General features: G+C 38.6%; 1 protein-coding gene across 1 annotated transcript in view; it reads right to left on the reverse strand.

Annotated features, from left to right (window-relative positions):
• The window catches only part of Gbeta76C (guanine nucleotide-binding protein subunit beta-2), a 47,970-nt gene that overhangs the window by 16,107 nt on the left and 9,439 nt on the right, over window positions 1-22,424 (reverse strand). The window contains exons 3-6 of the mRNA XM_090373070.1: window positions 21,875-22,020; window positions 17,197-17,260; window positions 16,395-16,630; window positions 14,070-14,199 (exon numbers count right to left, since the gene is read on the reverse strand). Coding sequence (XP_090229196.1) covers window positions 14,070-14,199; window positions 16,395-16,630; window positions 17,197-17,260; window positions 21,875-22,020 — 576 coding nt within the window. The remainder of the gene's footprint in view (window positions 1-14,069; window positions 14,200-16,394; window positions 16,631-17,196; window positions 17,261-21,874; window positions 22,021-22,424) is intronic.

The following is a 22,424-nucleotide window of genomic DNA, read 5'->3' on the forward strand; positions in this document are numbered from 1 at the left end:
GCAAATCCCCGGAGCAATATGGCTTTAGTTACTAATGCTCCAAACAAACAAACAAGTCTGTCATTGTCATACATGAATTGCATGAGTGCGGCTTTGAAATCTTCAACCATCTTCCATATTCAGTCAATGATATACAGGAATTTTTGTAGCAGGGATAAGGAGGTGAATGTCCCATTATATTAGGTAATGGTCAGGCCACACCTTGAGTACTGGTACTGTATACAGGTCTGGAGGCCTCATTTTAAGAAGGAAGTAGAGCTGTTGGAACGAGTACATAGAAGGGCAACAAGATTAGTGAATGGAACAAAGGATTGATCTTATGAAGAAATGTTAAGTTTTGCAAATTACAGTGTCTGGAGACTAGGCACCTGCTAGGTGATCTGATTGAGGTGTATAAAGCTTTGAATGGTTTGAGCATGCTCAATGTTGATGGGATTCGTCCTCTTGCTTAGAATAATCACCTGAGAGGCATAAATTCGAATTAAGGAAAGACAGTTGTAGGACAGATGTGCGGAAATTTGCCTTTAGCCAGCGGGCAGTTGATTGGTGGGAACAGACTTTCATCTTTTGCTGTGGAAGTTGATAGCCCAAATAAATTTAAAGCTGAGCTGGACAGGTATTTGGAACGAACGGAGGTGTGAAATGGGAGGGTTTTTTTTTTGGCTGATGCTGCATAAGCTTGCTTTCTTGCATCATATGCCTCTACTACTGCTAATGCTAAAATTCACCAGATATAACACCATCGAACTGTAATCTATTTCGTGATTTGAAAAAAATACCTGCTTGACATCCATTTTCGCCCCTACAATGACGACACCTTTCCAGTAGATGCATTGCTGGATGTCCAAGAGAAAACTTTTTCGCCGAAATTAACGCAGTGCAGCACCGATAGTAAAAGAGTATTGACTTCAAAGGGGAACTATATTGAAAAATAACATGCTGCCATGGTCGTCAAATAAACCCTGGTCCTTGAGGTTGTCACAGACATTCTCTCAGATATGCCAGACAAGCTGTTCTTGCTACCTGGGAGTCTAAAACGCTGATGGAACTGATATTCGGGTGACGCTTAAGTCAAGTGGACCCAATTTCGGCGAAGTCCGGACGGTCTATGACAGCCAAATCCTCTGCTTGCACCTTCACGATGGTGGGACTGTTAGTAATCCTGGGTATAACCTCCATGCACAAGTACATGGTGGGTGACCACCCAGGTGTGAACCAACGTAAGCAGGGGTCGAGGTGTGGCGCCCACACCACATGGAGGAATGCCGCCCCTCTATGTTACCAGGCAGTACTAGGTGGTAGATGACTCTCATCAACCGGTGAAATACCACCACTTTGCTTATTGGAGGTTTGAAGTGGTGGAACCCATGTTTAGTCTCTAGAGCTAAGTTCCGGCCAACCCTTCCCTATCTCTTCCATCATGCAGTATGATTGATGATTTTTGAGGTTATGATGAATGTCGTGGCGAGATCCAATATTCCTTACATTTCGAGGGTACAGCTCTAAAACGGTGTTCGCAGGCCGGCCGCTAGATAGTACACCGGACCAAACCTATTGGTAACTCTCTAGGAGGCTTCCGGATCAGCTAGTGTATAATCTTGCTACCTCTACTCTGCCAGATAGTGACTGGAGGGAGTCCGAGTAGTGTGTATGCGGGGAGCATTGTCGAGGCCACGTTATGTCAAGGATCTGGGTATATTCTTACCACATGTACGCCATATCCAAAAATTTCATTACTTCATACAGCATGTCCCACCCACTTTTTCTTACTATTGAATACACCATGAATTGTCAAAATAATACAGCAAGCTTATCTGCGAAAAGATCTAAACCTCCCAAGGACTTCCTAATTCATTTCACAAATATACGTGGTCTTAATTCCAATCTCAACGATGTCCATTTCCACTTGCAGTCTTCCAAACCCTATGTACTTTTTCTGACTGAATCTCAGTTATCAGTTGATTCAACTACTTCTCATCTCAGATGTCCAAATTATTTGCTGTATGATTCCTTTCGCCTCAAAGGTGGTACTTGTGCATATGTCCGTTCTGATATTCCCTGTCAGAGACTTGGCAATTTATAATCTCATCTCTTTGATCTTCTCTGGCTTAAAATCTCTCTACCTCATTGTGTCAAATTCATCTGTTGTCTCTACCGTTCTCCCAACTCCACTAATCACTTGGAGCTCTTTGACTTCCTCTCTTTGCAACTTGAATTTCTCCAGTCCAACTTTCCTAACAGTGAGGTAATTTTCCTTGGTGATTTTAACGTTCACAACTCCAGCTGGCTTCCATTTTCTAGTCACACCGACCCAGCAGGTCGAGATGCTGAGGCTTTTGCAATTACTAATGACCTAGCACAGATTGTTCATTTACCTACAAGAATACCGGACAATCCTAATCATACAGCCAATACGCTTGATCTTTTTCTCACAAACAACCCTTCTAAGTACAAGGTCGAAGTGAGAGGTCCTTTAGGCACTTCAGATCACAACTTGGTGATTGTCTCTTCTCCAATGCAACCTTTATCTCATGGCTACTCCCAACCTCGTGTTGTTTGGCATTACAAGAATGCAAAATGGGATGACCTGCGTGACTTCTTTTCTTCTTTTCCTTGGTCGGATTACTGTTTCAAAACTTCTGATGTCAACGTTTGCTCAGATCGTGTCAGTGAAATTATTCTTGCAGGAATGGAATCCTTTATCCCACACTCCACTTTAAAATCTCGTCCTTTATCTAAACATTGGTTTTCCAATAAATGTGCTAAGGCTGTCCAAGAGAAGAATGTTGCATATCGTAATTGGCTTGTTTCTAATTCTTCAGTTTCTTTTTCTGCCTACACCAAAGCTCGCAACAATTGTAAAGCAGTTATTAATCAGTCCAAACTAGAGTTTGAACAGGCTAAGAGTAGAAAACTTACTTCTTGCCCTAATGGTAGCCGAGCATTCTGGTCTCTTGCCAAAGCTATTGGCCGCAACTTTTGCCCATCTCTGCTCCCACCTCTGTCCAAACCAGATGGTTCTGTTGTCACTTCAGCCAAGGATAAAGCTGACCTGTTGCATCCCATTTTTCTTCCAGCTCATGTATTAATGATCTTGGTAAAACACCTCCCACCATTCCTAACACGTTCCATTCAATGCCTCCTGTGGTCTTCCGTCAAAAGGATATCAGAAGTATTTTGATGAATCTTGATGCTAAGAAAGCTCCAGGTCCTGATGGTATTTCTCCACTTGTTCTCAAAACCTGTGCTCCTGAACTTACTCCTATTCTTTGCCGCCTTTTTTCACTTTCTTATTCCAAAGGTATTTTTCCTTCTGCTTGGAAATTTGCTCATATCCAGCCAGTTCCTAAAAAGGGTGACAAATCCCTCTCATCCAATTATCGTCCCATTGTAATTACTTCTACTCTTTCTAAAGTAATGGAGAAATCAATTAACCGCCAACTCTTAAACTACCTAGAAACCTTCCGTCTGATCAACGATCGCCAGTATGGATTCCGTCAGTGTCGATCCACTGGTGATATTCTGGCTTATGTTACCCATTTATGGACTAATTCGATGGAAAGGTTCGGTGAAACACAAGTAGTTGCTCTTGACATCTCAAAGGCTTTTGATCGTGTTTGGCATAAAGGTCTTCTGAACAAGCTTCCATCTTATGGTTTGCCAACGGTTTTTAGTAATTGGTTATCCAGTTTTTTCTCTGATCGCTCACTGAGGGTGATGGTAGATGGCTCTCTGTCTTCTAACTTCTCCACTAATGCCGGTGTCCCCCAAGGTTCAGTTCTTTCCCCCACTCTTTTCCTCTTGTATATCAATGACCTTCTTCCATTGACTGGAAATCCTATCCATAGTTTTGCCGATGATAGCACATTGCATTCAACTTTCCATTTTGAGAAACCTTGTCCTGCTCAATCAGCTTCAAGTTCTCGAAAATCTGCTGCCAATTCCTTAAATGCCGATCTTCAGGTAAATTCTCCAGTGGGGCAAAGACAACTCAGTTGATTCCAATCCTTCTAAAACTCAGTCTTGTCTTATATCTCGCAAAAAGGATTCTTCTGCTCCTATGCTTATCTTTAGTGACACTCCGATTTCTAGGCAAAATGATATATCTCTTTTGGGGATTACCCTGACTTCTAATCTCTCTTGGCACAAGCACATTACAAATATTGCTTCCTCTGCTTCTAAAAAACTTGGTTTTCTCTTTCGCTCTCGGCGTTACTTTTCTTCCAAACAGCTGCTCACTCTGTATAAATCGCAAATCCGCCCTGCCATGGAATATTGTTCCGACATCTGGGGTGGTGCCCCCAAAACCTCTCTCAGGCTTCTTGATTCCATTCAGAAGAGGGCAGTTAGGTTAATTAATGATTCATCTCTAACAGAGTCTCTCCACTCGCTTTCTCATAGACGTACTGTTTCTGCTGCATGCCTCTTCTACAGATACTTCCATGGGCACTGTTCTTCTGAATTGGCTTCTATAATTCCCGCTCTCTCTTTCACAACAGTCCGAACACGTGCCGCCACCAGCCAACATCCATTTACTGTCCAACTTCAAACCCACAGAACCAACTTTTCATCTTACTCATTTATTCAAACAACTGCCGTTTTCTGGAACAACCTTCCTTCATACGTATTTCCTGAAAATTACAATCTACAGAAGTTCAAGTCCAATGTCAACAAATATCTTCTTTCGTCTTCTCAACCTCCAACCCAAGCACGGTACCAAGTACTATAGGTTCTAATACCTGTCGTGTTTGGGGTTCTTATAAAAAAAAAAAAAAAAAAACTCAGAGCACGACCATGACGAACGCCGTCGTATATTATGTGGTCAATTGCGTGTATTATCCGATCGATTTCTGTATGCTGAATGAAAAACTATACAACCCTCGCCTCAGACACACCAACTCAGCCATATTGTGGAAAAAGCACACAGAAATTTATTGCGTCCTTGAGCATTCGAATCTGATCCTTTTCCACCCAGTGCGGGATAGGCAGTAATTAGCATTAGTACACTGGTGTGCAAAACTTAAGGACCAGTCAGGTTTTCACCTGTAGCTTCTCATAGGAGTGGCCTGGTTATGGTTAAAGCATAACAAAGGAACCTCGTCAGGTACAGAAATGATGAAGGAAACAAGACCGACACAACAACGGAAACAAAATGGTCCAGAGGGACTTTATTAAAAAATGGCAACATAGCACTCGCTGCCATGATACAGATGCATCACTGCCAAAGATGGAACAAAGGGAAGAGGTGGTCTTCACTGGTGACTTGACCGCACACTTTAACGATTTGGAAACCAGCGCAATGCTTGAACCTATTAAACCACCCGTTGTTTGCCACGAACTTGGGTTGGGGACTTATCCTTAATATCTTTATAAATACTTGTTGCTTTTGCTTGAATGATCATTAGACTCAGGGCCACTCGCGTCTGAAATTGATTTTCCATCCATATTATTAACAGCTGTTCCATCTCCGATATAGCACCTGAATGCTGTTTGGTGATCACTGTTGATCTCAAGTGCGTTGATCCTTTGACATGTTCTTTTATACGCACACTGTCCCTTGAAATAGTATTCACTGCTGGAGAAGCGAGACCTAATTCCCTTGCAATAGTTGACAAACTTTTTCCTGCTTCCTACTTCTTAATCATGTCCATCTTCATTTCTAAATCAGTTTTGTTTCGTTTCCTGGCGCAACACCGCTTGCACTTTTCGTTGATAGCTTTTCTTTCATCATTTTAATTTTTTTTTTTTTTTTTTTTATGTGAACCCCAAACATGAGAGGTATTAGAACCTATAGTACTTAGTACCGTGCTTGGGTTGGAGGTTGAGAAGATGAAAGAAGATATTTGTTGACATTGCACTTCAACTTCTGTAGATTGTTTCAATACGTATGAAGGAAGATTGTTCCCGAAAACGGCGGTTAAATGAATAAACGAGGAAGATGAAAAGTTGGTTCTGTGGGTTTGAAGTTGGACAGTAAATGGATGTTAGCTGGTGGCGGCACGTGTTCGGACTCTTTTGAAAGAGAGATAGAGCGGGAATTATAGAAGCCAATTCAGAAGAACAGTGCCCATGGAAGTATCTGTAGAAGAGGCATGCAGCAGAAACAGTACGTCTATGAGGAAGCGAGTGGAGAGACTCTGTTAGAGATGAATCATTAATTAACCTAGCTGCCCTCTTCTGAATGGAATCAAGAAGCCTGAGAGAGGTTTTGGGGGCACCACCCCAGATGTCGGAACAATATTCCATGGCAGGGCGGATTTGCGATTTTTACAGAGTGAGCAGCTGTTTGGAAGAAAAGTAACGCCGAGAGCGAAAGAGAAAACCAAGTTTTTTAGATGCAGAGGAAGCAATATTTGTAATGTGCTTGTGCCAAGAGCGATTAGAAGTCAGGGTAATCCCCAAAAGAGATATATCATTTTGCCTAGAAATCGGAGTGTCACTAAAGATAAGCATAGGAGCAGAAGAATCCTTTTTGCGAGATATAAGACAAGACTGAGTTTTAGAAGGGTTGAAATCAACTAAGTTGTCTTTGCCCCACTGGAGAATTACCTGAAGATCGGCATTTAAGGAATTGGTAGCAAATTTTCGAGAAGTTGAAGCTGATTGAGCAGGACAAGGTTTCTCAAAATGGAAAGTGGAATGCAATGTGCTATCATCGGCAAAACTATGGATAGGATTTCCGGTCAATGGAAGAAGGTCATTAATATACAAGAGGAAAAGGGTAGGGGAAAGAACTTAACCTTGGGGCACTCGAGCATTAGTGGAGAAGATAGAAGACAGAGAGCCATCTACCATCACCCTCAGTGAGCGATCAGAGAGAAAACTGGATAACCAATTACTAAAAACAGTTGGCAAACCATAAGATGGAAGCTTGTTTAGAAGACCTTTATGCCAAACACGACCAAAAGCCTTTGAGATGTCAAGAGCAACTACTTGTGTTTCACTGAACCTTTCCATTGAATTAGTCCATAAATGGGTACCATAAGCCAGAATATCACCAGTGGATCGACATTGAGGGAATCCATACTGGCGATCATTGATCAGACGGAAGGTTTCTAGGTAGTTTAAGAGTTGGCGGTTAATTGATTTCTCCATTACTAAAGAAAGAGTAGAAGTAATTGCAATGGGACGATAATTGGATGGGAGGGATTTGTCACCCTTTTTAGGAACTGGCTGGATATGAGCAAATTTCCAAGCAGAAGGAAAAACACTTTTGGAATAAGAAAGTGAAAAAGGCGGGAAAGAATAGGAGTAAGTTCAGGAGCACAGGTTTTGAGAACAAGTGGAGAAATACCATCAGGACCTGGAGCTTTCTTAGCATCAAGATTCATCAAGCTTCTTCTGATAACCTTTGACGGAAGACCACAGGAGGCATTGAGTGGAGCGTGTTGGGAATGGTGGGAGGTGTTTTACCAAGATCATTAATACATGAGCTGGAAAAAAAATGGGATGCTAGCAGGTCAGCTTTATCCTTGGCTAAAGGCACAACAGAACCACCTGGTTTGGACAGAGGTGGGAGCAGAGATGGGCAAAAGTTGCGGCCAATAGCTTTGGCAAAAGACCAGAATGCTCGGCTACCATTAGGGCAAGAAGTAAGTTTTCTACTCTTAGCCTGTTCAAACTCTAGTTTGGATTGATTAATAACTACTTTACAATTGTTGCGAGCTTTGGTGTAGTCAGAAAATGAAACTGAAGAATTAGAAACAAGCCAATTACGATATGCAACATTCTTCTCTTGAACAGCCTTAGCACATTTATTGGAAAACCAAGTTTTAGATAAAGGACGAGATTTTAAAGTGGAGTGTGGGATAAAGGATTCCATTCCTGCAAGAATAATTTCACTGACACGATCTGAGCAAACGTTGACATCAGAAGTTTTGAAACAGTAATCCGACCAAGGAAAAGAAGAAAAGAAGTCACGCAGGTCATCCCATTTTGCATTCTTGTAATGCCAAACAACACGAGGTTGGGAGTAGCCATGAGATAAAGGTTCCATTGGAGAAGAGACAATCACCAAGTTGTGATCTGAAGTGCCTAAAGGACCTTTCACTTCGACCGTGTATTTAGAAAAGTTGTTTGTGAGAAAGAGATCAAGCGTATTGGCTGTATGATTAGGATTGTCCGGTATTCTTGTAGGTAAATGAACAATCTGTGCTAGGTCATTAGTAATTGCAAAAGCCTCAGCATCTCGACCTGCTGGGTCGGTGTGACTAGAAAACGGAAGCCAGCTGGAGTTAGCATTAGCATTAGCATTAGCATTAGTAGACGCATTTGATTGAAGAAAGCAAGCTTATGCTGCATCAGCGAAAAAAGGGAAAAAAAAAAATTCCACTTCACTCCTCCGTTCGTTTCAAATACCTGTCCAGCCCAGCCTTAAATTTATTTAGGCTATCAACTTCCACAACAAAGGATGGAAGTCTGTTCCACCAACCAACCACCCACTCGCTAAAGGCAAATTTTCGCACGTCTATCCTACATCTGTCTTTCCTCAATTTGAGTTTATGCCGTCTCAGGTGATTATTCTGAGCAAGAGGAAGACTCCCATCAGCATTGAGCATGCTCAAACCATTCAAGGCTTTATACGCCTCTATCAGATCACCTCGCTGGTGTCTAGTCTCCAGACACTGTAATTTCCAAAACTTAAGCCTTTCTTCGTAAGAGCACCGCTTTGTTCCATTCACTAATCTTGTTGCCCTTCTCTGTACTCGTTCCAGCAGCTCTACATCCTTCTTGAAAGGAGGCCTCCAGACCTGTATACAGTACTCTAGGTGTGGCCTGACCATTGCCTTATACAAGGGAATAATCACCTCCTTATCCCTGTTGGAAAAATTCCTGTATATCATTGACAATACTCCATGAGCTACACTTGCACCCGTCTGCACTGCTCAGAGAACTTCATGTCTGCCTGCCCAACCACCCCCAAGTCCCTTTCATTCTCTACCACTGTCAGCGTAGTACCACAGAGTTGATACGTTGCTCTGGGGTTGCTGTTTCCCATGTGTAGTACTTTACATTTGTCAATGTTAAACTTCATTTGCCACCTCTCAGCCCATCTGCTCAACCTTTCCAGATCCTCTTGCAGCAGCATAGTGTCAGTAGTTTCCTTGACAACCCTGCCTACCTTTGTATCGTCTGCAAACTTCGACATTAAGCTTGATATACCATCATCAATATCATTTATAAATACAGAAAACAATAATGGACCCAGCACTGAGCCCTGAGGGACTCCACTAATAACATTAGTCCACGACGAGCAGTGTCCATTGATTACCACTCTCTGTCTTCTCCCCCTCAGCCACCCCTTTATCCACAGCAGCAATTTGCCTCCAATGTAATAACACTCCAATTTGTGCAGCAGTCTTCCATGTGCAACAGTATCAAAAGCCTTTCTAAGATCCAAGTATATAATATCAAAGTTATTCCCTGCATCCATTTCCTTTGTGACTGCATCATAGTATCCAATCAAATTGGTCAGGGAAGACTTCCCCTTAACAAAACCATGCTGTGTTCGAGCTATAACTGAAGTCTTATCTAAATGATCCTGCAGTGCTTCTTTAATTAGTGCCTCCATTAATTTTCCGGGAACAGAAGTTAAACTCACAGGTCTATAATTACTTGTGTCAGCCTTTGATCCTCCTTTGTGAATTGGGGTCACATTTGCACATCTCCACTCCGTGGGTACCTCCCGTGAGTCCAAGCAAGCTCTCATAATTTTGGCTAAGGGTTTGCTTACTTCCTCTGCTGCCTCCTTTAATATAACTGGATAGATTCCATCCACCCCGGGTGCCTTTTTGTGTTTATCTTCAACAATTTCTCCTCCACTTTACTCTCAGTTATTACAAGATTCTCTACCTTACTGCTAGAGGTGAATACACCTCTGGCTTTCCCCTCGCTAAATAACTCCTGATGTGTGAATGTCGATGCAAAATATTCATTTAGTTTGTTAGCTACCTGAGCAGGATCATCAACCCATTGATATCAAGTGGACCAATCTGATTCTTCCCCTTCCTTCTAGAGTTTACATAAGTAAAGAACTGTTTGCTGTTTTTCTTTGCATTCCTTGCCAAAGATTTCTCGTAATCTGCCTTCGCCTGCCTAACCTCCTTTGTAACTTGGTTACAGATCAACTTGTATCTATCATAGGCTTCTGTGTCATGTGTTAATTTGTATGTATCCCATGCATGTTTCTTCTCTGCCATATGCCTCATCAGTTCATTTGACATCCATTTAGGCCTAAACCTTTAACAATATTTCTTAGTTGGTATGTAAAGCCTAATAGCTTCCAAGATAATTTCTTTGAATGCTTCCCATTTTGCATTTGCTGTTGGTAACATCATCAGTTGGTCCCACTGTATAGAATTTAAATACTGTCTCAGTCCATCGTAGTCGCCTTTACGAAAGCAATAACCCTTCCCTTTACCCCTAATGGTAGTTACCTCTTTGAGTAAATCCCACTTCAGCACACTGTGATCACTGCCACCTAGTGGTTCCTTTATCTGCAGATTCTTAATGCATGAAGAATTACTACTGATAATCAAATCAAGAGTATTACTCCCTCTAGTTGCCTCCCGATCATGCTGATTTAGAAAACAATCATCCAATAAATCCACAAAAGCCTTGCTAGTCTGCAAGTGACCAGCCCCCAAATTCCAGTCAATATCTGGGAAATTAAAATCTCCCATTATAAGACTCTCTGATTTACTGGCCCACTCTATTTCCCTGTACAGTTCCTTATTATACTCATCAGAGTCATTAGGCCTATAGCACACTCCTACTCTCAATTTTGATCTCCCAATGCTTATGTCATACCAAACTGACTCGACACTGCACTGTACAGCGATGTCCACTGGCTTCACTTCCTTGGATTTTATGTATTTCTTAACTAATAGCATAACCCCTCCTCCCTTCCTATCCAGTCTATCTTTTCTGTAGACGTTGTTGACATTAAAATCACCAAAGAAAATTACCTCACTGTTAGGAAAGTTGGACTGGAGAAAGTCAAGTTGCAAAGAGAGGAAGTCAAAGAGCTCCAAGTGATTAGTGGAGTTGGGAGAACGGTAGAGACAACAGATGAATTCGACACAATGAGGTAGAGAGATTTTAAGCCAGAGAAGATCAAAGAGAGGAGATTCCAAATTGCCAAGTCTCTGACAGGGAATATCAGAACGGACATATGTACAAGTACCACCTTTGAGGCGAAAGGAATCATACAGCGAATAATTTGGGCATCTGAGATGAGCAGTAGTTGAATCAATCGATAACTGAGATTCTGTAATACGTAAATAGGAATGAAGAGAAGTTTCTGCAAATTTGTTTTTTTTTTTTACGATTGAAGATTTCAGTGAAGGGGAACACACTTCGCCACTATAGCGTAAAAACCCACACAATTGCAGTTATCGTGATTATCACAAATGCAATGAGATCAAGTTTACTTCCCGTTTATAATTAGATGCACTAACACAGTGGTTTTCAACCACTTTTTAATAACGGCACCCCTAAGTTATTTTTTGCCTGTTAGATCCTCTCTCTGTACTATATATACTGTATATAGACATATCTAATATTAAAAAAATATGTTATATGATAGTTATTACAATAATATAACTATACACAAAATTACAATTCATAATACAAATTATATATGTATATATAATAATTTTATTCTTTATATAGAGGTACTAAATAAACATCATTTATAGATCACGACAAGATTAAAAAGATACCGTACACTTTTATAATGAAAAAAATATATAAATTAAAAAAAAAATAATAAGTTTAAGTAACTTAAACCCAAAATGACGTGGTACCCCTGGAATGCTGTTGCGGCAACCTCAGGTGCCGTGGCACCCATGTTGAAAATCACTGCACTGACAGAAAAGCCCAATAAACCGAAAAGTGCAAATTGTTTTTCGGTCGTGACCTCCAGAAACGTGCTTTAGAAAAATATCACAAAGGCGTTCAAAATTGATTCTTATAACGGGAACATATGATAATGATGAAAGGGTAGTGCAATTTCCATTATAAATATGACTTTTTAGAGGAATAAATAGCTTAGGAATATAGCGAAATTTTCAATTTCCGACTACTTGGAACGAATTACAAAAAAATGTGCTATTGGGTTCACATTACGATATTTTCTCTAGGATATCAGCGTTGCAAGTAAACCCTGTGCCAATAAATAGTGATTTCAGGTAAACATATGATGGAGTTGGTGTCTTCCTCTATTATTATTATTATTACAAAGAAAACTACCTCTTTCTCATTATCTTTTCTTCAAATTGTACAGATTTAAAAAAACACTCAAAAAATTTTGGGTTGCTATCCCGTTGACGATTGCTTAGATTTCACATACGATTTTCTTCCCGTGAAACAAGATTTTCATCCCTCAAACACGAAAATAGGCTTCGAATTATATAGTGACTAAACTGGAATTTATATCGCTCTGTTTGGTTGTATGATAAATAAATATAGTTACCTTAATATTATTATTTATTTTTATATTGTTTATATACATATTATAAATATAGTTTAGTTATAATTTACTATTAATATAGTTTATTTATTTAATTATTTATTATTTATTTATTTTTGTGAGCATCAGTTTATGATTACGAAATGTAGTAGTAGTAGTAGTGGCATGTGATGCAAGAAAGCAAGTGTATGAGCTTATGCAGCATCAGCCAAAAAAACAAAAAATCGTAGTATTCCCTCCAAATGCCTGTCCACTTCCTCCTTAAATTGATTTAACCTATCAACTTCCACAACGACAGATGGAAGTTTGTTCCAGCAATTAACCACCCTCTGGCTAAATGAAAATTTTCACACATCTATTCTACAAATGTCTTTCATCAATTTGAATTTATGCCCCCTTAGGTTCGTAATCTGAACAAGTGGAAGGATCCCATCAGAATTCAGCGTGCTCAACTCATTCAAGGCCTTATACACCTCAATCAGATCACCGCGCAGGTGCCTAGTCTCCAGCCACCGCAATTTGTAGAACTTAAGCCTTTCTTGGTAAGAGAATCCCTTCATTCCCCCTCACTAATCTTGTTGCCCTTCTCTGTATACGCTCAAGCAAATCTACATCCTTCCTAAAATGAGGCCTCCAGACCTGTACGCAGTACTCAAGCCGTAGCCTGACCATTGTCTTATACAGAGGGACAATCACCTCCTTTTCCCTCCTAGCAAAATTCCTATATATCATTGACAAAACCCCATGACCTGCCCTGGCAGCCTGTCTGCATTGCTCAGAAAACTTCATATCTGACTGCACAATTACTCCCAGGTCTTTCTCATTTTCTACCACCTTAAGTGTAGTACCACACAGTTGGTACATTTCTCTGGGGTATTTCTACCCATATTCAGTACTTTGCATTTGTCAAGGTTAAACTTCAGTTGCCACTTCTTAGTCCACCTGCCCAAATTATCTAGATCCTGTTGCAGTAGCACACTGTCATTAACAACCATGCCAACCTTTGTATCATCTGTAAACTTCGACACTAAGCCTGATATACCTTCATCAATATTATTAATAAATATACAAAACAACAGAGGACCCAACACCGAACCCTGTAGGATTCCACTAATAACATTAGTGCACGAAGAGCAGCACCCATTAATTACCACCCTCTGTCTTCTCCCACTCAACCATCCTTTTATCCATTGTAGCAACTTGCCCTTAATACCATTCTGCTCCAATTTGTACAATAGTCTTCCATGCGCAACAGTGTCAAAAGCTTTCCTGAAATCCAAATATATGATATCAAAATTATTTTTGCATCCAGTTCCTTTGTAATCACATCATGATATCCTATCAAATTTGTCAGAGAGGACTTTCCCTTAACAAACTCCATTATTTTACCCGGAACAGAAGTTAAACTAACTGGTCTGTAATTACTCGTGTCACCCTTCGATTCCCCTTTGTGAATTGGGGATACATTTGCACATCTCCAGTCCGTTTTGCAGACAAGCGCGCCATCTGGTTCAAAAATAAAAAAAAACCATAACCTTAAAAGAAACGTAAAATTAAATAAGACACGCTGTGAGAGTATGACATTTGTTCTACTTACTCGGATAGACCTGTCCACGGAACCTGTCACAAAGGAGTTCTTTTCCGGATGAAGCGACATACTCACGACATCGCCCTCGTGTCCACGAAATTCCTTTTCTTTGACACCTTTTTCCAGATCCCAGAGAATGCTGACAGATGAGGACAAAACAAGATACAATAATTATCACTTCTTTTTTCATTAAAAAAAAAAAAAAAAAACCATAAAACCCAGTCTGATATTATCTAATAGTTATTTTTGTGTATGTGAATGAGATATTTATAGTAAATATAGATAATTTTATTTTGTTATTTATTTTTATATTATTATTGTTTGTTTATTTAATTATATTGAATCCTTTATTCAATTATTCCTTATTTATTTTTGTTACCAAGCGATTCATTTTTAGAAAAGATTTTGCAGACGAGCGCGCCATCTGGTTCAAAAAGTAAACACAATTAAGTAAAAAAAAAAAAGATTTTTATATTTCGCGTATCATTTGGATCATGAAGTAAAACATGGTGAGAAAATAAATAAATAATTTTTTAAACGGATATATTCATGACATTTGTGTCACATATTTAGATAGGAAAAGTGTTTTTTATTTGATATTAATTTTCTCTGTAGGAAAATTCTCTGTTAGGAATTGTATTACCTAATTATCATTATAAAATATGAACCCGTTCAAATGTTTTTCTTTTTTTTTTTTTTTTTTGTTCAAGGAACTGAAATTACAAAAATCTGAAGGAGCTAAGCCATAATATTAGGGTACAGTTCTAAGATTTGAGGTCCAAGTGTTCCAATGGTGTCAGCAGGTTTATGGGTCGCACATGGCCCAGCGTTATCATGCTTCAATAACGTTCCATTACCACATTTTTTTTCTTTCTGATACTAGGCTTCAGCTTCGTTTTATTACTATTATTTATTCAGGTAAAGAGAAAGTTACAACCACTCCTGTACAGCAACCATATGCTAAGGAAAAGTAGAGTACAAAATCATTCTTTTCTTTCTTTTTTCTTCTTTCATTTTCATTAAAATATCAAATTAAGTTCTCAAAAACCGTAAGAATAACTTGCAGACATCGCGCTTTCTTGTTGCGCGATGACTTATTAAACCGATTTATAAACATTCTAGCCATTCATAAAACTTTCTTTCAGCAGTACTGGCTTCACCACAGTACTGCTTCCTTATTCTATAGATTTCTAAAAGTTTCACTTTACCATTTACAGTAGTTAATGCTGCTTGGAATTGATATAATATAAGAAAGATGCAACCATTAAAAATAAATTATCGCATCAAGTGTGGAAATTTTTAAACTTGACTATAAATCGTTGTTAGCAGATATTAAAACTGAAACGAAATCAAATAAATATATATTTTTTAATTACCAAAAATTTTGGCAACGATGTTAAAACACCCAGAATTGAAGATAGACAGCCATCAGTGACACCACCTTTCCCCATTCCATTGGAGCGCAGCCAATAGGGGAAATGTCATCCTTCTCATCCAGAAAGGATTAAAAGGGTTGGCAGAACTCCAAAATCTGTGAAAGGTTGCGTTCTGGAGACCATTTAGTTGAAGCTTCTTGTCCAACTGACCAACGATTAATATGATTAACACTGTCTGGTTGAACGCAAATTTTTGCACATCTATTCTAGACCATCCTTTTACATATGTTCCCTTATGAGCGTAGTCCGGAAAAGAGTAAGTATAAGCGTTGAACACTTCAACCAGGTGTCTAATTTCCAGACTCTACAATTCAGAGAACACGAGTCTCTGGATGAAAGTACAGTTTTGTGGCTCTGACTTTTGTTTTTCTTGGCATCCTTCCAAAAGATCCACACCCTTCTTAAAATGAGACTTCCAGACCTGTATGCACTATGAAGATACGACCTGCCCATTGCCTTATACAACGGGATAATTACCTCCTTGTCCCTGCTGGAAAAATTTCTCTTTACCATCAACAAAATCCATAAGCTCACTGCAATGCTTAGAGAACTTCTTGTCAGATTGTATAATTACCGCTAAGTTTTTTTTGTTCTCAACCACCCTGAGAATGGTATCAGTATCGTTAATAAATACTGCAAACAGTATTTATGATTTTTTAATCATAATTTTTATAAAACATTTTAATAATTCTAATTATATAAGTATAATTTAAATATAAATATAATTTTAAAATAAAAATTATATTATCTAAGTTACATTACATTATTTGAAGTGGTCGTATTTTTAGAATACATTTATATTGAATAACACATAATTTACATCAGAAAGTGAAATAAATTTGAATAGTAATGAGAAAATTATAAAATATTAAAGTGTAAAGGTTTCATTATGACACACATTTTCATGTCGGCAGATCCTGTAATAATCTTTCCATCATCCAAAAATTTGCAACATGACAGAAAGCCTTCAAAGCCTGCCAGTTCTCTCCGAATTTTGCTGATTCCTTTGTTGTCTCGATTGTTAAGATCGTGAATAGTACACATGTTGTCCATCCCTCCAGAAGCAACGAAATTTCCCGAAGGAGCAAAAGCAGTTGTCATCACCCAACTGGACAGGAGGGGAATAATCTGGACCTGTCACGAAAAGAATGCTATTTTAAAAGTTGTTGCTTATGGCGAGTAATAAAGAAATTCAAACATTGAATGGTGTATCGAAATACCTATTAACAAATGTCTGAAGTTGGGCTGCACATAAATGATTAATGTACCAATTCGTTATAAATAGCTCAAGTTAGGCTTATTTTTAATATGTAATTTCCTCCACTTGTTTACATGTGTACATTTTCACATGCAAACTACTGGGAAGAATTATAAGACAGTCATTTGTCACACTTCAATAAGATCTATCACAAAGATTATATATTTTCTGACAATTTTCTCTAGCAGTTTTAAAATTACACAATCCTTTTTTGTAGGTGAGAGTGATTGATAGTGATACAGTGCTGCCAAATACTGTAATGTTTCGAAGCAATCCTAAATGCTGTGTAAATAATCTTTAATATCAGCAAACTTAGGCATTTTGATATTTATATGAAAAGAGATTGTTCACCAAGCACGTCAACATGTATAGATTTATTAATACTTTTTGTTTCACCAGAATAAACTATAAAGAAACATTAATATGTAACTCGTTAGCTTACCTTGTTTCCCGTCCAAGTATCCCACACAATAAGTTTTCCATCCAGCGATCCGGACACCACGTGTCTAAGAAGAAGAAAAATCTTGAATCACTTCAGATACTCTCAATCGAAGCCATTTAAAGCAAGCGTGAGACTTTTTTTGACTAAACACATCTAAAATCCAGAAATATTCAGTATGGAATTATAGTGTAAATTGTTGAGGCCAGATCGGCATGAATCTTCTATGCTGTTATATAGCAGAAAGTTGTGTTGGAGACATCCATTATTTTAATAAAGTTAAAAGAAACGAAATGGGTTTGATGGTGTTAAGTATTGCCTATGAAGGACACTTCAGAAGTTTCCTGTATGGCAGCGACAGCCAGGAATTTTTTATTCGAGTTAATTACCGTGTGTGGAAAAAACAATGGGCAGCTGAAGGTGCCCATTGTTTCTCAAGGACAACAATGGTTGTCCTTGAGAAATGGAAACTTAGACATCAACTGCTAACTGTGACTTAGTCCTATTAGAGGCAATTAAACTCGCCTGACCTCTCCAGACAATGGACATTGATAAGGCAAGGAAGACCCAAGGCACACCCAGAGGGGGCAAAATCTTTGGCAAAGGATGCAAAGGAAAACACCAAAGAGTTCTTTACCTATCTGAACTCTAGAAGGAAAGGGATGAATCAGATTGATCTACTGGATACTGATGGTTTAACTGTTGATGATCCTGCTCAGATAGCTAACAAACTAAATGAGTATCTACATTCACACATGAGGAGTTATTTAGGGAGGGGAAATGCCAGAGGTGAATTGAACTCTGGCAGTGAGCTAGATGATTTTGCAATAACTGAGAGAAAAGTGGAGGAGAAATTGTTGAAAATAAACATAAAAAATGGCACCCAGGGTGGATGGGATCTATCCAGTTATATTAAAGGAGGCAGCAAAGGAAGTAAGCAAATGTGACCCCAATTCACAAAGGAAGATGTAAGGGCGACACAAGTAATTATAGACCTGTTAGTTTAACTTCTGTTCCAGGAAAATTAATGGAGGCACTGGTAAAAGAAGCACTGCAGGATCATCTAGACAAGACTTCAGTTATAGCTCGGACACAGCATGTTTTGTTAAGGTAAAGTCTTGCCTGGCCAATTTGATTGGATACTATGATGTGATCACAAAGGAACTGGATGCAGGGAATAACTTTGATATCATATATTTGGATCTTAGAAAGGCTTTTGATACTATTGCACATGGAAGACTGCTGAACAAATTGGAGCAGTGTGGTACTGGAGGCAAATTGCTGCTATGGATAAAGGGATGGTTGAGTGGAAGAAGACAAAGAGTGGTAATCAATGGTCACTGCTCATCGTTGACTAATGTTATTAGTGGAGTCCCCCAGAGTTCAGTGTTGGGTCCATTCTTGTTTTCTGTATTTATAAATGATATTGATGATGGTATATCAAGCTTAATGTCCAAGTTTGCAGACGATACGAAGGTTGGCATGGTTGTTAAGGACACTAATGGTCAGGCCACACCTTAAATACTGTATACTGGTTTGGAGGCCTCATTTCAAGAAGGATGTAGAGCTGCTGGAACGAGTACAGAGAAGGGCAACAAGATTAGTGAATGGAACAAAGCGGTGCTCTTACGAAGAAAGGCTTAAGTTTTGCAAATTACAGTGTCTGGAGACTAGTCACCTGCGAGGTGATCTGATTGAGATGAATAAAGCCTTGAATGGTGTTTGAGCATGCTCAATACTGACGGGATTCTTCCTCTTGCTCAGAATAATCACCTGAGAGGGCATAAATTCAAATTGAGTAAAGACAATTCTAGATGTGCGGAAATTTGCCTTTAGCCAAAGGATGGTTAATAGTTGGAAAAATTCCATCTATTGTAAAGGTCAACAACTTAAATAAGTGAATGGATGGGTGAAATGGGAAGGGTTTTTTTTTTTTTTTTGGCTGATGCTATATAAGCTTGCTTTCTTGTATCATAAGCCTCAAATACTACAATAAGCAACTTATAACAAGAGATAAACAATTGGTGCAGTTAAACTAAAAGGCATTATGATCAATCATCAAATCAACAAAGTCTAGACACCTACTATAGCTGCAGTGGAGCCATCGAGGAGGGAATATTAGCTGTGGCTGCATGACCCATTTTTCACAGATACATTCCCATGACCAAAGGTTGGCTGACACGCTCTTAAACTTTTGATTAATAAAAAGTTATTTGAAACATATAGGTGTAAAGTTATTTTTTTTTTTTGTTGCAAACACAGTTTGCTTTGAAAATAAGATTAATTATTCATTTTCGAATTACATAATTATAATATTTTTTTAATTTACATTAGTAAATAAAACATAAATAATCAATTACTATTGAATAAATGTTTTATAGAAAAACGAATTACAAGTTTCCGTTTAATTTTCGTCTCTTAATGGTACGAAGCAGATTTCTGTTTATAAACAATGGCAGTAGATGGCGTTACGCAGTCACTCAGCGTTTCCAAGACTTTAAGGAAATAGCATGCTAAAAAAAGATTTCAGCACTAAGTTCAAAGCCTCAGTAGAGAAGACTGTTTGCCTTCTCTCATAATGTGAAGTTAAACTTCTTAACTGGGTTGTCACTCATTGTATCACTGAGGAACCCAACCGCCCACCGATGAGGGGCCAGCAAGCTTCGAAACGGTGCCTTCTGGGTGGTGATATTCGCCGAGAATAAGTAACATTAGTCTTCTCTAGAGTGGAAGCGTTGCTTATTCAATTCTTATACCACAATTGCTTATTAGCCGTTTTTGTGGTATAAGAATTTTTAGAATTTATGGATTCAGGATGGTGAAAATGATAGGAAGAAAGAAAGAATAAATAAATAAAATAATGGAAACACCTGATATGAAAGTATCATGTAGTTATGATTCAGTGATGATTTTTTTTTTTTTTTTTTTTTGTTTCTTGTATATAGTACTGTGGAGGAAAATGGATAAAATATGATGGTTATTTACAGCTGATATAAAAAGCTACACGAAGAAAATGAACGAACTATCTGAATTCAAAAGTGGTCAAATTGTTGGTGCAGCGCACATTTAGCAGGGTGCATCGGTAACTAAAACTGCTGGAAAATTTCTGGTTTGTTTAATGTATCTAAAGCAACTGTATCGAAAAAAAAAAAAAAAAAAGTATTATATTTGGGTCACCTGGAAAGATACTTTCAACTACCCATGTGTATAATATCTGTAAATTGCGTGTGTTCTCTGGTCGATTTGCCTGCTTCACTGGACGAATAACCCGGTTTTCCGAGGGGAGGAATCCTGATATTTACGCCTGAGACCGTCTAACTCAGCCACGGAGTGAAAAAAAGTCCATAAGAGTTCCTCGCGTCATTGACAGAATTCAAACCCGGGGCTTTTCCATCCGGTGTTGGGAGGTGGTGATGGTGATTCATCAATTATGGTGGTGATCCATAATTGATGAATGCATTCACCAATTATGGAAAAACGAAATCTGACTGTGGTAGAAAATTGAAGATGACTGAAAGAGACCATTGGATACTGAAAAGGATTGTAGCTGGAAAACATAAAACGACAGCCCCAAAATAACAGCACAACTTAATATGAGTCTCAGCAATCCAGTTTTTATCAAAACAGTTCCGCAAGAACTTCATAGAGCTGAAATTTATGGCGGAGCTGCTATTGCCAAGCCACTCGTTACTCATTGTAACGACAGAAAAAGGATGCAACAGTGTGAGGAGCCCAAAAACTGGACACCTGATGATTGTAAACATGTTATCCTTTCAGACGAATCATCATTCACAATTTTTCCAACGTCAAAGGAGAGTTTACGTTTGGCGAATGCGAAATGAAGCACATCATCCTGTCTTTTGCCAACTGTCAAACATGGGCAGCAGTATCTTGGTATTCTTTAAGTCCTATCATCACCTGAACATGCAAATTACTTTTTTTTTTTTTTTTTTTTTTATGAAAACCCCAAACTCGAAAGGTATCAAAACCTATAGTACTTAGTACCGTGCATGGGTTAAAGGAGAAGTATGGGGGGGGGGGGAGTGCCGGAAACTTTGCTCTAGAGACTAAACATGGGTTTCACCACTTCAAGCCTCCAATAAGCAAAGTGGTGGTATTTCGCCGGTTGATGAAAGTCATCTACCACCTGAAGCTGCCACCGATTACCTTAATATTCTAAATAACCAGGTTCATCCCATGGTGCAAACGTTGTTTCAAGATGATAATGCTCCGGTACACACATCTAGATGTGTCCAGTCTTGGTTTGAGGAGCATGAAATTGAGGGTAAGCATCTCTCACGGCCTGCACAATCACCGGAATTGAACTTTACTCAGCCACATTTGGAGAGGAGAGTGAGAAGCAGATTTCCTCCGCCTTCATCATTCAAGGAGCTTAAATCGTCTCTCCATGGAGAATGGTCCCATATTCCTCTTAAGACAGTTCAAGATTCAAGATTTATTTGAATGTATATGTATAACTTTCCCTGAATAAAAACGATGTTCTGCGGAATCGTTTTTTTCTCACTGTGAAATTAATATTCAAGATGCTCTTAATGATATCGTATCATAAAGTTCAAGTTTAAAGCTAGACCATTGTCTACGGTTATATTTGATAAAGCAAATGCATTTGTTAAGCAAAAAGAACCCATCAAACCAAAAATGATTAGGGTGAATGCTTTACCTGTTGTCTTCTCTAAAATCAGTGGCATTCACTTTAGAGAGATGACCTTTCAAGATTTTCTTTGGTCTCAGTTGAATTTTCGGCACATCTCCCATGTTTCCACAGATGTCCGACATAGTTTTATCTGCTACAGATTCTTGTTTCTCCTGTGAGGAAAATCAATGGTTTTAAATCACATCGAGTTATGATAAAGCTTCATTCAGTCATTAATATTTTTCAAGAAAATGAATTTATTCAGAACCCATTTCCATAATATTTCTATACCATTAGTAGTATGCAGTTACCCAAGATATGGAGAAGAATGGGAAAACTTATAGTCAAGTAGCCCGATCTGGTCCACTATGTTAATAGGGGCCCTAAGCGGGAATACCATTTGAGGCTGATATGGTATAAAATTACGGGATATTATACACCGATGTGCATAAAAAATATAATAATACTGTTTTTCATGAATTAAAATACATTCAGAAATTCCTTCATCTTTTGGAAATTGCTAATTATAAATACAGTATATCATATTTAATTTACTTTAAAAATTTATAAAACATTT

This window comes from Mastigoproctus giganteus, chromosome 5 (genome assembly GCF_048544385.1).
Source record: "Mastigoproctus giganteus isolate SK-2022 chromosome 5, ASM4854438v1, whole genome shotgun sequence".
NCBI lineage: Eukaryota > Metazoa > Arthropoda > Arachnida > Uropygi > Thelyphonidae > Mastigoproctus > Mastigoproctus giganteus.